General features: G+C 43.1%; 1 protein-coding gene across 1 annotated transcript in view; it reads left to right on the top strand.

The window, feature by feature from the left end:
* Positions 1 to 6256: 6256 nt before the first annotated feature.
* The window catches only part of LOC144688730 (AP-1 complex subunit mu-1), a 117452-nt gene continuing 108191 nt past the window's right edge, over positions 6257 to 15517 (top strand). The window contains exon 1 of the mRNA XM_078555625.1: positions 6257 to 6433. Within this exon, the coding sequence (XP_078411751.1) occupies positions 6392 to 6433 (42 nt within the window). The 5' untranslated portion in view covers positions 6257 to 6391. The remainder of the gene's footprint in view (positions 6434 to 15517) is intronic.

Below are 15517 nucleotides of genomic sequence, written 5' to 3'. Positions count from 1 at the left end.
CTTTTTTTTATTCATTCATGGGAATTGGGCATCGCTGGCTAGACCAGCATTTAGTGCCCATCCCTAATTGCCCTTGAGAAGATAGTGGTAATCTGCCTTCTTGAACTGCTGTGCTGAAAAGAGGAGAATTGGCTTCAGAGGGTTGAAAATCTTTGAAATTCTGTACCATAGAGCACTGTCGATGCTCCGCCATTAAGTATATTCAAGACGCAGCTAAGTAGATTTCTGGATACTAAAGGAACGGAGGGAATTGGAGATGGTACAGGAAAGTGAGTTGAAGGGGAAGATCAGCCATGATATTGAAAGGCAGAGCAGGCTCGGAGGGCTGGATAGCCTGTTTGTGCTGCTGTTTCTTGTGTTATGACACCAATAGAAATCGCATCATAGACTGGAGATCCCTGCTTCTCGATCTGAAGTAACTCCATTATTTTACTCCAATAAGTAATGGATCTTTGTTTAATTAAACAAAAAACAGAATGGTTCAATTGCATCACATGGTGCCTTATTAAAATATTGCAGTCTCGTCAGGAATTCTCAACATCCTATTAATCTGACCTGTAATACTGTTTAGTGAAGCTATTTAGATTAAAATAGGAATTTTGCAAGTAAAATGTAAATAGATTTGTAACTGGGCTTTAGCAAGGGATCTGTTTGCTGGTAGAATTTAAAGGATGATGCTGGGTTGGAGTTTGAAATGTTTCCCTCACTGAATTTTGAGTGAGACTAAGGTTTGGTTTTGAGTAGTTGAAAATTTCTTCAGATGAGGGGATTTGGGTTATGGAATTTAATTTCCCTCTGGAATGTTCTGGAATCTGAACCTGCCACCATCTAGCCAGTCACCCAGAGCCAGATCATCCACATGATATGAAAAACCTTTTACTGGGCTCAGAAGTAATTTGACTTTCATCCTGAGTCAACAGAAGCAGGTTATTTTTCTTGAACATGACCTGAGGCTGGCTGACGTGGGTGTACAGGATCCAATGGCACTATTTCAAAGAGTAGCAGAGAAGTTCTCCTCGTTCTTCTGCACAGCACAGATGGTGGCCATTTGGCCTGTGGTCTCTATGCTGGCCCTCTGCAAGAGCAATTCTCCTTGGTGCACTCCCCCAACCTTTTCCACATACCCCTGCACAGTTTCCCTTTTCAGATAATGATCCAATTCCCTTTTGAATGCCTCAGTTGAGTATTGTGGCCAATGTTCAATCTTCAACCAGCACTATCAGAATCAAAATATAAAAACAAAAAGCTAAAAGCTACTGCGGATGCTGGAAATCCAAAACAAAAACAGAATTACCTGGAAAAACTCAGCAGGTCTGGCAGCATCGGTGGAGAAGAAATCAGTTAACGCTTCAAGTCTTCATGACCCTTCGGCAGAACTGAATCAGAATCAAGTCAGTCATTTCTTTGCCATTTGTGAGGCTGTACAAATTGGCTGCCATATGTGACAATGGTAACACTACCTCAAAAGTAATGTGTTTCTGTGAAGTGTTTTGGACATTCTGAGAATGGGAAAGGCCTTATATAAATGCCTCTATTTCCAAGTGCATCAATTGCTTGCTTTTCTTCCCCCATCTTTGATGATTCTTGTATGGGGACAGGTCTGCTAGGGTCACTAGACTGAAATCTCGAGGAGATGCACTGGCTGATGGTCCCTCCAACTCGTGCGAGGCTGATTATAGCATCTGAACTGTTGCCCAGCTCCTGGTCAGCTCAGAAGAACTTTAAACCTGCCACTTTATGTGGCTTAGCACAGTCGCATACCAAGCCAACAAGTTATTCTGCCATTAAGTGCAGGCAGGTCGACTTATAATGTCAGATAACCATTAACATAATAATTAAGTCTGACTTTTCCCTCGAGGATTTGCAAATAACTTGCAGAAATTGTTCAGCAGGTTTGGATAGCGTGCCATGGAATTGCTAGTGTTCGAAATTTGCCCTGAGGTCAAGCTGACCATCGCAATAGTACAGCAGTTGTGTGTGTGTAGTTCAGAAGTTGCTTTGAAGTAACTGAACCTGCACAACGTGGTGTATGTGCAAATGCTGCCAGGTTCATTTACGACTTTAGGTTGATGACTGTAGAGGCCTCAAGTGTAAAACAAACTTTACTGTCCTGTACTGCCAGACTCAGAGCTCAACCCACTCGTGCCAAGAGCTAATGACACTTAACTTCGTTTTTACATCTAAATTACAGCACAGAACCAGGCCACTTGGCCTAACAGGTCTCTGCTAATGTTTATCCTCTACATGGCCCACACCCCACCTTAATTTGTCTCATCTTATTAGCAAATTCTTCTATTCCTTCCTTCCTCATGTACTTAACTAGCCTCCCCATAAATGGACTATGCTACTTGTCTTAACTGCACATGTGATAGGGAATTCCACATTCTAACCATTCTGGGTAAGGAAGTTTCTTCTAAATTCCCTAATATATTTACACATAGCTACCTTATATTTATGGCCCCTAGTTTTGTTCGTCACTCACAGTTGCACATGTGCAGACTGGGTTTATGGTAATATTTGTGGTAAGAGTCAGCGTAAATATTTGAACTGCAGTTTGACACTTGCTACTCAAACCCAAAAGGAATGCCCAGCTCACCATTGCTTATCATTGTGAATTAGTTGCTCTCCTGTAGCATTGCTTGCTCTGAGTCAGAGGGTGTACTACAGCAGTACTTCCAAACTATTTTCCAATGTGACCCCATTTTAACACTTGAAAATTAACACAACCCCAGATGCCAACAAAAACAAAACAGCATCAAAGCAGCGCAGTAACATTCAGTATATAACTATTAAAGTTTACATATTCTAGAACAACATATAATACATCATATAAATATGAACATCTGTAGTCCCAGACTCTCGGTCAGTTGCTAAATCCACGCCTGCCTCCATCGTCACCGCTTCGAGAAGCTGCCCTGGGAATCCTCTGACGTATTTACCCAGACACATAGTTACAGCACAGTATGCCAGATCAAAGCCACAGCAGCCAAAGTGTTCAACACCAGGAGTTTATCTGGTGCTTGGTTACTTCCCACTGCTGGGACAATACAAGGGAGTGGGAGATTAATGGGATTTTTTTCTCACAATGTAATTGTTGAATCCGCTTACATCACCCCATCAGGCACTCATGGTGGACTCTGAAGAAGAGTCACACAGACTCAAAACGTTAACTCTGTTTCTCTCTCCACAGATGCTGTCAGACCTGCTGAGTTTTTCCTGCATTTTCTGTTTTTGTTTCAGACTTTCAGCATCTGCAGTATTTTGCTTTTTCATGGCAAACTCTTAGTTATTCAAGTATGTTCAAGCTCTAAATTTCTTCTATGGATGCTCTCATGACTGAAGAGTCCGATGCGAGATGGGCATGGACATCTACAGAACTGGCAGTTTTGGTGCTTGGGGGAACCTGTGGCGCTGTGCCACCTCTGGTCTTCCTCTGGGCACATTAGATGTTGTGAGTTTGGCGTAGATGGTCCTCGAAACACGTTGAACTAAATTTCAGTGCTTGCCCCTATGTGGGCTGGTCGGCTGCAGTGTTTTCCCAGGAGAGGTTGTCTGCAATGCAGAAGTTTTTAATGGCTCATTTTAAGGATGGCATTGTATTGTTTGTACTGACCACTTTGGTGTTATTTGCCCAATCAGGGCAGTGCATACCAGATCATAATAACTGGCTGCGTAAAATGAGCATCCTAGCTATACTTGCCTTTTGTGGGATGTGTGGAACTTTCCTTACTCCGGTCCTACTCGGGGCCCTTCCCTTATTTCTTTATTTAGTTCATGACTATTGGTGCCGCCAGCTCTCAAAGGAACACAGGAACAGGAGTAAGCCATTTGGCCCATTGAGCCTGCTCTGCCATTCAAACAGATCATGACTGATCACCTATCGCTACGCCAATTTTTCCCACTATCCCCAAATCCCTTGATGTCAATAGTAACCAGAATTCTATCAATTTCTGTCTTGAACATGTTCAATGATTGCACCTCCACAGCCCCCTGAGGTAGAGAATTCCAAAGATTCACCACCCGCTGAGTGAAGAAATTCCTCCTCATCTCAGCCTTAACTGGCCGACCCCTTAATCTGAGAGGGTGTCCCCTGGTTCTCTTGCCATGAACTGGAAAATTTAATTGACTTTGTTTCCAATTTCCACCCTTCCCTTACCTGGTCCATCTCTGACGCTCCTATCCCCTTCCTCAACCTCTCTGTCTTCATTTCTGGAGATAAGCTATCAAGTAATATTCACCACAAGACCACAGACTCCCACAGCTACGTTGACTACACTGCCTCAAACTATGCTACCTGTAAGGACTCCCAGTTTCTCCATAGCACCTGTTTAGACGATGCAACCTTCCACTGTTGTGTTTCCGATATGTCTTTCTTTATCTTCAACCGAGAATTTCCACCCTGAATGGCTGACAGAGCCCTCCATTGTCTCAATCTATTTCATGCACTTCTGCTCTCACCCTTTCTCCTTCCTTCCACAACCATCATAGGGTTCCCCTTGTCCTCACCTTCCACTCCACCAATATCTATATTCAACGGATCATCCTTCACCATTGTTACCAGCTCCAGGGTGATGCCACCACCAAATACATCTTCCCCTGCCTTCCCCTTTCAGCATTCCAAAGGGAACGTCCCCTCCCCGACGCCCTGATCTATTACTCACTCACCCCCAACAGCCCCTCTCTTTCCTCCAGCACATTTCCGTACAAGCGCAGGAGATACAACACCTGCCAATTTACCTCCTCCCTTCTCACCATCCAAGGCCCCAAACACTCCTTCCAAGAAAATTGCTGTTTTACTTGAATTTACTTCAGTTTAGTATACTGTACTCACTGCTCATGATGTGGTCTCCCCTACACTAGGGGAACCAAATGCAGAGCGAGTAACCACTTTGCAGAATCCCTCCGTTCAGTCTGCAAGCATGACCCTGAGCTTCCTGTAACTTGTCATTTTAATTCTAAACCTTGATACAGTTCTGACCTTTCTGTCCTTGGCCTGCTACAGTGTTCCAATGAAGCTCAACAGGAGCTTGAGGAACAGCACCTTGTCTTTCAACTCGGTACCTGCAGCCTTCTGGACTCATATTGAGTTCAACAACTTTAAATCATAACCTTTGCCTCCATCTTGTTCTATGTTTTTTTACTGGCTCGGTCTTGTCTCAGTTCTTTATCCCTTTATGTTGCATTCAGGTGGCTACTATGTAGCCATTCACACCTCATCGGGACACTATTTTGTTTCTTTACTTATATAGGGTTGCCAACTGTAATTATATGTATTCCTGGAGGTTTCATCACATGACTTGCCCCCATGCTTCACCCATGAGCCGCCAACATGTCCATCCTTGTGATGTACTGTTTTCCTGTACCAAGTGGAAAGCAAAAAGACACATTACCCAATTAAATGATGCTTGACTGTCAGCCAAACAGCCTTTTTTCCCATTGTCAATATTTTTATATCTGGTAAAGAGAAATGTCCGAAGAAATGAAAAAAAACTACCTCTTTCATGTCCTGATGATTTTTCTCCAGGGTCGCACACAGCAGTGTCCTGGAGATTGATCTTCAATTCCTGGAGACTCCAGGCCAATCCTGGAGGGTTGGCAACCCTATTACTATGCCCATTATCACTCTTGCTGGCTTTCGTACCATGAAACCGTTTATCATTTAATCTCTGCATCCCTTCACCCTATCACAGACGGTTCCTTTTGTTCTAAAAACAGAAAATGCTGGAAACTCAGCAGCTCTGGCATCATTTGTGGAGAGACAGAGTTAACGATTCAAGTCCAACATGACTCTTCTTTGGAACCTTATTTCTTCCTGTCCTCCTTCCACTGGCTGAAAACCTATTCTATTTCTGTTTTTCTTCAGTTCTGACGAAAGGTCCTAGCTTGAATGAAACATTAATTCTGTTTCTCTCCACAGATACTGTCTGGCCTGCTGAATAGTTCTAGCATTTTCTGTTTTGATTTCAGATTTTCAGATTCTGCAGTATTTTGTTTTTGTTACAAAAATCTCAGCTCCCCTCTGGGAGGGCTATTATGTTATTTGAATGAGGTAAATGAAAATGGCCCAATGCTGGTGACCTGTGCCTTTAAGACAGTTAAAGGTTCAGCTGCTCAGTGGCCCCCATCACGTGACAGGTGCGCTCGCCCCGGCACCAGCCAGGCTTCACGGCGCAGAGGCCAATCAGAGAGCGCATTGTTGCCAGGTGCCCGGAAGTGACGCTGCTGTTATGGTGACGCTGCGACCCGGATAGTGGGTCCGAACGGGGAGTGAGTGCCTTTTGGTTTTCCTGTTCCTGTTCCCGGTGGTTGTATCGTGGGAGGGGAGTGAGCTGGGCCCGGGATTACAGCATCGAGAGCTCGGGGGAGCCTGAGTGAGGGAGGCGGCGGGAAGATGTCGGCCTCGGCCGTCTATGTGCTGGACCTGAAGGGGAAGGTGAGGAGCATGCGCTGGCATTGGGGGCGGGCGGGGGCAAGGCAGCCATTAGCCCTGGTGGGTATGGTCCAGGGCTGGCAGCTGTCTCCATGGAGGGAGGTGGATGCTGGGCTACCCCCCTCAACATGGTCAGACTGTTCCACCGCCCTCTTTACAGTGGGGTTCATATGTAGCAGCTGGTTGCACAATTCAGCTCTGAAGGTGACCAGTTTAAAAAAACTTGTTGATTCTGAGCCCCATAATCTTTGAAAAGAATTGGATAAAAATTTGATTAGGACTGGAATTGGAGGCTGTAGGGACAAGTCGTGGCGGTCACTATCAAGTGTGCATTGATGGGTGTGATGTTAAACCAAGGCCCCTCAGGTGGATAAAGATTATCCTGTGGTGCTATGTTGAAGCAGAGCAGATGAGTTATTCCTCAACTGACATCACTAAAACAGATGACCTGGTTATTGTTACATTGCTGCTTGTGGGATCTTGCTGTGTTCAAATTGGCCACTGTGTTCCAACAGTGATGACACCTCACTATATGCCATTGGTTCTAATGTGCTTTAGTACACTGAGGTTGTGAAAGGTGCTATGTAAATATAGGCCCATCTTAAATGATGGGCTTGTACTTGTTCTTTTCTCGATGCCCTGAAAGGGTTATAAAGCTGATGAATAATCATATAATTGTTCTTGCTGCTTTGTAGGGAAATAACACAACCAGCTTGTGCACTGTTAGGGATGAGATGAATTGTGAGTTCACTAGTTCTCCTTAGTGCTGACTGAGGAGGTGGTGTCAGCAAGATACTGCGAACTTCCTGCTGTTCTCCAAATGGTGCTGTTGGACCTTTAATAGAAATCTCCAGCATATCAGGTAGTATCTGAGAGAAGCAATTCAAATCAATGATTGTTGATCAGAATTGGATCTTTCCTGTTTCCTAAGCAGGACCTGGTTTCACATCTGATTTAATCTGGCCAATGAGGTGGCTGTACTTAAAGATGCCTCTAGGAATGCAGTGCTCCCTCACTATTACTCCGAGCAAACAAGTGACATCACGTCCTGAAAGACCTCTCAATTTAAGGTTGTGCCCTTTTTCTTGACTCCATGATCAGAGAAAATAATTTCTTTCTGTCTACCTTATCAAATCTTTTCAATATCTTTATTAAATAACCCTGTAATTTTATATACACAAAGGATTGCAAAGCTAATCTGCAACCAGTCCTTGTAATTAAACCCTTCTCCCCCCCCCCCGGCCATGAATGTGGTGGGGACAGGTTCAGTCACGGCTTTCAAAAGGGAATTGGATAATTATCTATTAAGAGAGAATTTGCAGGGCAACAGTGAAAAGACAGGGGAGTGGGCTTAGCTGAGTACTACTTAGACGGCCAGATAGCCACCACCTGTGCTGTAACCGATTTATGATTCTATAAGGTATCCTTCCTGAAGTGCCAGCTTTGATTTTGTGCTTAAATTCTAGGGGTTGTGGTTCCTCTTCTGCTGGGATGTGGAAATGTCTGAGATAAAGAGTTGGAAGTGTGGGTGGGTTTTGAGGTTTGCATGACTGTCTTTGGGGTTAGGGAGAAACCTCCAGTTGATGAATTTAACTGAGATGATATCCATGAATGGAGATTGTACACAGCCTGTGCAAGGAGTAACTCTGATGGATTAAATCTTTTACATTTTGCCCACTTCAAATGAATATTGCTCACATTTTTACAGTTCTTTGACCTTCTGCATATCTCCAGATCTGTCAGCTGTCATTCATTGAATGATCATTTTGGTTTAAAATTGTAAATTTGCCAGTGCTGACAGTTCTGCATTGTATGGTTCGTTGAATTGAATTAAAATTGGTTATATTTTAAATCTCATAAAGCTCACAGTCCCTGTCTGGGATTGCAATGTTGGGCATTGTGAAAGAATGTGCAACACGTTTTGGCCATGCACTGGGCTTTGAGGGGAGAAAGGGCTGACGCTGCAGAGCAGTACTGAGGGAGTTCTGCATTGTAGGAGTTACTGTCTTTCACACATTTACCTCTCGCCCTGTTTGTGCAGTACTGGTAGTCGTTAACGAGCTGAGGAAACTAGACCAGGGAGTCCTTTTGGTGATAAAAACAAAAAAACTGCGGATGCTGGAAATCCAATTGGTGCCCTGGCCAACATTCCTCCTTAAACTGACGCCACCAAAACCTGATTAACTGAGATGTTTGTGGGTCATTGTTGGCATGGATGACTCTTGCCATATTTCTGACCTATGCTTCAAAACAATTGATTGTATGAAGTTGAAATGCGTTGATGTGGTGAGCTATGTGGTTGGGAGTTACTTTGTGTTTTTTATTTTGTCCTTCTGTTAATGTGCAACACTATCCCAAGTGGAAGAACTTTGCTCAGCATGTATACAGTAACACTTTAGTGAAATAACCCAGCTTGGGGCCAGAGCAACCAAGTAAATTCTAAACAGTGTCATTCAGCAATGCTGTCAGATATGATGAATTGGTGTTTGAACCATGAGTTCTTTGGATGTGTTTATTTCTATCAAATCTTTGTGAGTGGAGCCAGGCGAGATTACAATCGGCTGGTTGCTCAGTGTAATGTTAGATATATCCACAATAGCCTACAAGAGAAAAAGGGGTGAATTAGATCAAGGAGTGCAGATCCCAAGCAATAGCTTGTGGCAAAAAGAGAGATCTGAGCAGACAGTAAGGAACTGAGTAAAGGCAAAGAACTGGTAAGAGAAGGGAATGTACAGGAGGATGATAAAGGGACCTGGGAGTAAAGGAGCAGGATGATAGACAATGGAAACTGATTAGTCCACTGGTTAAGCAGAAAGAGCCTGGAGTTACATAAGCCATTTCAGTGCATGGAAGTGTGACCGAGAGAGAAAATAGATGCAGTGGCTCTGAGAAAATGTTCTTGGAGCTTCAGTCTAATGTACCCAGCCACATTCATCGGGTAGTTAGTTTTCCACAATAGCAGAAAATGCATAGGGCAGTTGGATTTATGTCAGTTCTATCAAGAGAATTCCCCCAATGCTTCCCAATGTGGATGAGTTTCTGTATTTATTCATGTGTGCTCATCTATTCTGCCGATCAAGCACAAAGCCATGCTTGCATTGATTATTATAGTTTACCTCTTTGAAAACAAGCTTCAGTGGTAGCACTCTCAAAATATCTAGAATTATACAGTGCAAAAGGAGGCCATTCAGCCCATTATACCAGTGCCACCAAGGAAGAATTTGGAGTGCTGTGGGCAAAGTGCTGACAATTAGTTCCAGTTTCCTGCTCTTTCCTTTTAACCCCGCCAATTTTTAATTTTCTATTATTTACCCAATTCACTTTTGAAAGTTACTTGTGAATCTGCTTCCACCACCCTTTCAGGCAGTGCATTCCAAATCATCATAAGGTTAAGTTTTAGAAATAATTCCTCCTGCCCCTGGCTCTTTTGCTGATTATCTTAAATCTCTGTCTCAATGTTGAATACCTCTGTTAATATACATCACTATCCCAAATGGAAGAATTTTGCTAAATGTGTATGCAGCAATGCTTTAATATAATCCAGTTTGGGGCCAGAGCTACCAATTAAATTTTATACAGTGTCGTTCATTGATGCTCTCTGCCATCTCCCCTTCAAATAACCCTTGCTTCTTTAGTGTCTCCACATAACTGAAGTCCCCTATCCCTGGTACCGTCCAGTCCATCTCTGCACCCTCTCCAAGGTGTTGACATTTTTACTAAAGTGTGGTATCCAGAATTGGTTACAATACTCCAGCTAGGGCCCAAACAGCGATTTTCTTTTTGTTAACAGTTTACTGTTAACTTCCTTGGTTTTGTACTCTATATTTCAATTTAGAGAGCCACCTTCAAAGATAAGTCTATATGAACCCCCAGGAACTGTCTGTTCCTGCACCCTTTTTAAAAAAAATTAAAACGTTACCTTTATATTGGCCCTCATCAGTCTTTCCTTTCAAAATGTAGGAGTTCACACTTCTTGGTGTTAAATTTCACTGGCCATGTGTCTGCCCATTTCACCAGTCTGTCTGTGTCCTTCTCCCTGAAGCCTGTTACTATCCTCTTCATGGTTTATTACGACTCCAAGCTGTCAACATCTTAAAAGTGTATGCAGAATCCTGAGTTTTCTGTGTTTCCATGGGTTTCTATCACCTGTTGACATAATGCTGGGCACCTGCAATGTAGTACCCTGGAGCTGGAACAGTTGATCAGCTGCCATTTATGGTGGTTCATTGACTGGCAGCCTGTTGGCATTTGTTCAAGTTGTGAGTATAGGTCTTAGAGCTGTCAAATAATTTGAAGCATTTATTGATGGCTGTGGAATCAGTATCCAGGCAGACAGGGCAACACTCTTAACTAGGGGAAGGTTAGACTTTTTGAAAAAAGAGAAAGATTTGCTTTTCTATAGCACTTCTCACCACCACCTGACTTTATAGCCAATGAAGTTCTTTTGAGGTGTAGTCACTGTAATGTAGGAAACACGGCAGACGATTTGCACACAGTAAGCTCCCACAAAGAGCAATGGGATAATGACCAGATAATCTGTTTTCGTGATTTTGAATGAAGGATAAATATCGGCCTGGGTACTGGGGATAACTTCCGTGCTCGAATCATGCCATGAGATCTTTCACATCTACCTGAGCAGGCAAATGGGACCTCAGTTCCACACCCTATCCGAAAGACAGCACCACCGACAGTACAACACGCCTTCAGTGCTGCGCTGGAGTGTAGCCTTAAGTTTCCTAGCCCCTGCTTAATACATGTAGAATTCAAGCATTCTTTAGTTGGAATAATTTGCAGTACTGCCAGGCATAAAGCTAAAGTACTGAATTAAACAAGGAAAGTCTTATAGGGCTGCCTGGTCTTATGATTAACCACATGAATTATTAACTTGGAAAGGTTGACTGCTGTCATGTATAGTAATCTCTGATTCAAAACTGTGGGAAGAAAACACTAACTATGAAATCTCAAACTTTTCAACATATTTTGCAGATGATGTGCAGTCTTGAAGGTGAATTGGTGTGCCTGCTACTGGCAACCCATGCAACCTTGTGTGAATAGGTCATGAGATCATAAGAAATAGGAGCGGGAGTAGGCCACTCAGCCCATTCAGCCCGTTCCACCATTCAATAAGATCATGGCTGATCTGACTCTGGCCTTAAAAGTGCTTCCTTGCCTGTCCCCCATAACCCTTGACTCCCTTGTCAATCAAAAATCTACCTCAGCCTTGAATATATCCAATGACTCAGCCTCCACTGTGCTCTGGGGAAGAGCATTCCAAAGACTAAAGACTCTTTGAGAGAAGAAATTCCTCCTCATCTTCATCTTAAATGGGAGAACCCTGATTTTTAAACCATGCCCCCAGTTCTAAATTCCCCACGAGAGGAAGCATTCCCCTAGTATCCATCCTATCAAGTCCTCTCAGAATATTATATGTTTCAACAAGATTCTTCCAAACCCCAATAAGGATAGGCCCAACATGCTCAACCTTTCCTCATAAGACAACCCCTTCACCCAGGAAACAACCTAGTGAAGCTTCTCTGAACTGCTTCCAATGTATGTACAGTACATTGTCTCAAATCCAGCTGTCCAAAAACGGAGTTGTCTGAAAACTGGACATTTTTGCTTCAACTTTAATTGAGTGAAATAAAAACTTACCTGGCAAAATAAAAACAAAAAAATGCTGGAAAAACTAAGCTGGTCTGGCTACATCTGTGGAGAGAGTAGCAGAGTTAACGTTTAGAGTCCAATATGACTCTTTGGAACTGAACTATCACACTCCTACCTCTCTCCTGTTAAAGAATAGTCTATTCCCATGCTCCAAGCAACCCTTTATAGCTGACCTGTCTTGACCCAAGCTGCCCAATCTGAAATCCAGCATGGCCTCAGACCCAAGATTGGTGGTTTTGAGACACTGTACCTGTGTATCCTTCCTTAAATAAGGAGACCAAAACTGTACACAGTACTCCAGGTGCAGACTCATCAATGTCCTGTGCAATTGTAGCAAGTCCTCCCTACTTGTTTACACCATCGCCTTTAGCAATAAAGGCCAACAGTCCATTTGCCTTCCTGATTACTTGTTGTACCTGCTTGCTAACTTTGTGATTCATGTATGAGGACACCCAGATCCCTCTGTACCGCAGTATTCTGCAGTGTGTCTTCATTTAAATAATATCCTCTTCTATTCTTCTTGCCAAAATGGATAACCTCACTTTATACACCATCTGCCAAATTTTTGCCCACTCACTTAACCTGTCTTTTTGCAGACTTTGTATCCTTGCACTTGCTTTCCTACCTATCTTTGTATCCTCAGTAAATTTGGCTACAGTACACTCTGTCCTATCACCTATATTGTAAATAGTTGAGGCCCCAGCACTGATCCCTGTGACACTGCACTAGGTTCAGTTTGCCAACCTGAAAATGACCCATTTATCTTGACTCTGTTTCCTGTCAGTTAGCCTCCACCATGCCAATATATCACCCCCAACACCATGAGCTCTTATCTTGTGCAGTAACCTTTATGTGGCATATTGTGTGGAGTTAGCTAGCTTCCACATGTCTTACATGTAAATTTGGAGTGTGATTCCAATTATTTAGTAGTTTGGTTTAATTATACTAATTATATAATAAATGCTTCCTACGCTGAACACGACTGTGGTCTGAATAAATCTACCTGGCAGACTCCATCACATTATATCTACTCATTCAACACCTTTTTAATAAAAACCACAGATGATTTGGTAATTTCTCTGATTGCTGTTTGTGGGAGTTTGCTGTCAGCAAGTTGTGTGTCACTGTTCCCAAATTACAACAATGTCAAAAATACTTAATTGGTTGTGAAGTTCTTTGGGATGTCATGAGACCGTGGAAGGCACTTTGTAAATGTAAGTCCCTTAGTTTGTATTTTGTTCAAACAATTGAATATGTAAATTCATGCTCAGGATTTATTTTACATGATCTGTGCCATTGAAATTATGGTTACAGATTAGATGAGGGATTGGATAGCACAGTGAGTCAAGTTACATTAAAGAGATGGAAAGAGACATGCTAACTCTTGGGCTAATGTGAAGTGAGTTTGGACCTCATGTTCAGCATTCCCTGGGCACAGCTTCACGGTACAAAACCGGCCATAAATTGACAACATCACTCAGGCCATGCAGATATTTGTTGTGGGAAATAGTATGCAGTGAGCAACACATACTATTGAGCTTCCTTGCTACAAGTAAAGTCGAGCTCTCGCGACGCTGGCCTTGGGTAAATGTCAAATGGCAGACTCCCAAGATTATGATCCATTTGGGAGCATTGTTCCCCTTGTAAGCCTTTTCCTTTAGGGAACCTAATTTTACCAAGCTTGTTTCATATAGCATAGTCATAGTTGCAGGAATTTCTAAAAAGTGCTAACCCTTCATTCACCTAGTGTTTTTAAGTAAGAAGTGGTATATTTCTTTTGTGGAGAAACAGTAGGTGGGATGGTCCTCATTCAATGAAGCCATTCACAGAATTTGCTTCTTTAAAACTTAATTACAAATTGCATGTTTTGAAGAATCTCGTGGTTATCCAGTTTTTCACAGAATTGTAGAATAATACAGCACTGAAGGAGGTCATTTGATCCACCAAGCCCAAAATAGCTCTTTTGAAGAGAAATCCAGTTTGTCCCATTCACCTACTACTTCCTCATTGCTACAATTTTTCTCCTGTAAGTATTTATCCAGTTCCCTTTTGAAAGCCACTATTGAACCTGTAGACAAAAACAGAATTACCTGGAAAAACTCAGCAGGTCTGGCAGCATCGGTGGAGAAGAAAAGAGTTGACGTTTCGAGTCCACATGACCCTTCAACAGAACTGAGTGTAGTTAGGAGAGGAGAGAAATATAAGCTGGTTTAAGGTGGGGGGGGCGGGGGGAGAGAAGTTGAGGGTGGGGTGTAGGGACAAGCAAGCAGTGATAGGAGCAGATAATCAAAAGATGTCACAGACAAAAGGATCAAAGAGGTGTTGAAGGTGCTGATATTATCTAAGAAAAGTGCTAATTGAGAATGGATGGCAGGACACTCAAGGTACAGCTCTAGTAGGGAGGGGTGGAAAGACTGACAAGGTATTAGTTGTAGATTTAAAAATAATGGAAATAGGTGGGAAAAGAAAAATCCAAATAAATTATTGAAAAAAACAAAAGGGAGGGGGAAGAAACGGGGTGGGGATGGGGGAGGGAGTTTAAGATCTAAAGTTGTTGAATTCAATATTCAGCCCAGAAGGCTGTAAAGTGCCTATTCGGAAGATGAGGTGCTGTTCCTCCAGTTTGCGTTGGGCTTCACTGGAACGATGCAGCAAGCCAAGGACAGACATGTGGGCAAGAGAGCAGGGTGGAGTGTTAAAATGGCAAGTGACAGGGAGGTTTGGGTCTTTCTTGCGGACAGACCGCAGGTGTTCTGCAAAGCGGTCACCCAGTTTGCGTTTGGTCTCTCCAATGTAGAGGAGACCGCATTGGGAGCAACAAATGCAGCAGACTAAGTTAGGGGAAATGCAAGTGAAATGCTGCTTCACTTGAAAGGAGTGTTTGGGCCCTTGGACGGTGAGGAGAGAGGAAGTGAAGGGGCAGGTGTTGCATCTTCTGCGTGGGCATGGGGAGGTGCCATAGGTGGGGGTTGAGTAGGGGGTGATGGAGGAGTGGACCAGGGTGTCACCTCCCCATGCCCATGCAGAAGAACAGCACCTCATCTTCCGACTAGGCACTTTACAGCCTTCTGGGCTGAATATTGAATTCAACAACTTTAGATCTTAAACTCCCTCCCCCCATCCCCACCCCGTTTCTTCCCCCTCCCTTTTGTTTTTTTCAATAATTTATATAGATTTTTCTTTTCCCACCTATTTCCATTATTTTTAAATCTACAACTAATACCTTGTCAGTCTTTCCACCCCACCCCCACTAGAGCTGTACCTTGAGTGTCCTGCCATCCATTCTTAATTAGCACTTTTCTTAGATAATATCACCACCTTCAACACCCCTTTGATCCTTTTGTCTGTGACATCTTTTGATTATCTGCTCCTATCACTGCTTGCTTGTCCCTACAACCACCCCACCCTCAACTTCTCTCCCCC

Source organism: Cetorhinus maximus, chromosome 13 (assembly GCF_964194155.1).
Source record: "Cetorhinus maximus chromosome 13, sCetMax3.hap1.1, whole genome shotgun sequence".
NCBI classification, from domain to species: Eukaryota; Metazoa; Chordata; class Chondrichthyes; order Lamniformes; family Cetorhinidae; genus Cetorhinus; species Cetorhinus maximus.
This window is presented reverse-complemented; position numbering and strand designations above follow the sequence as displayed.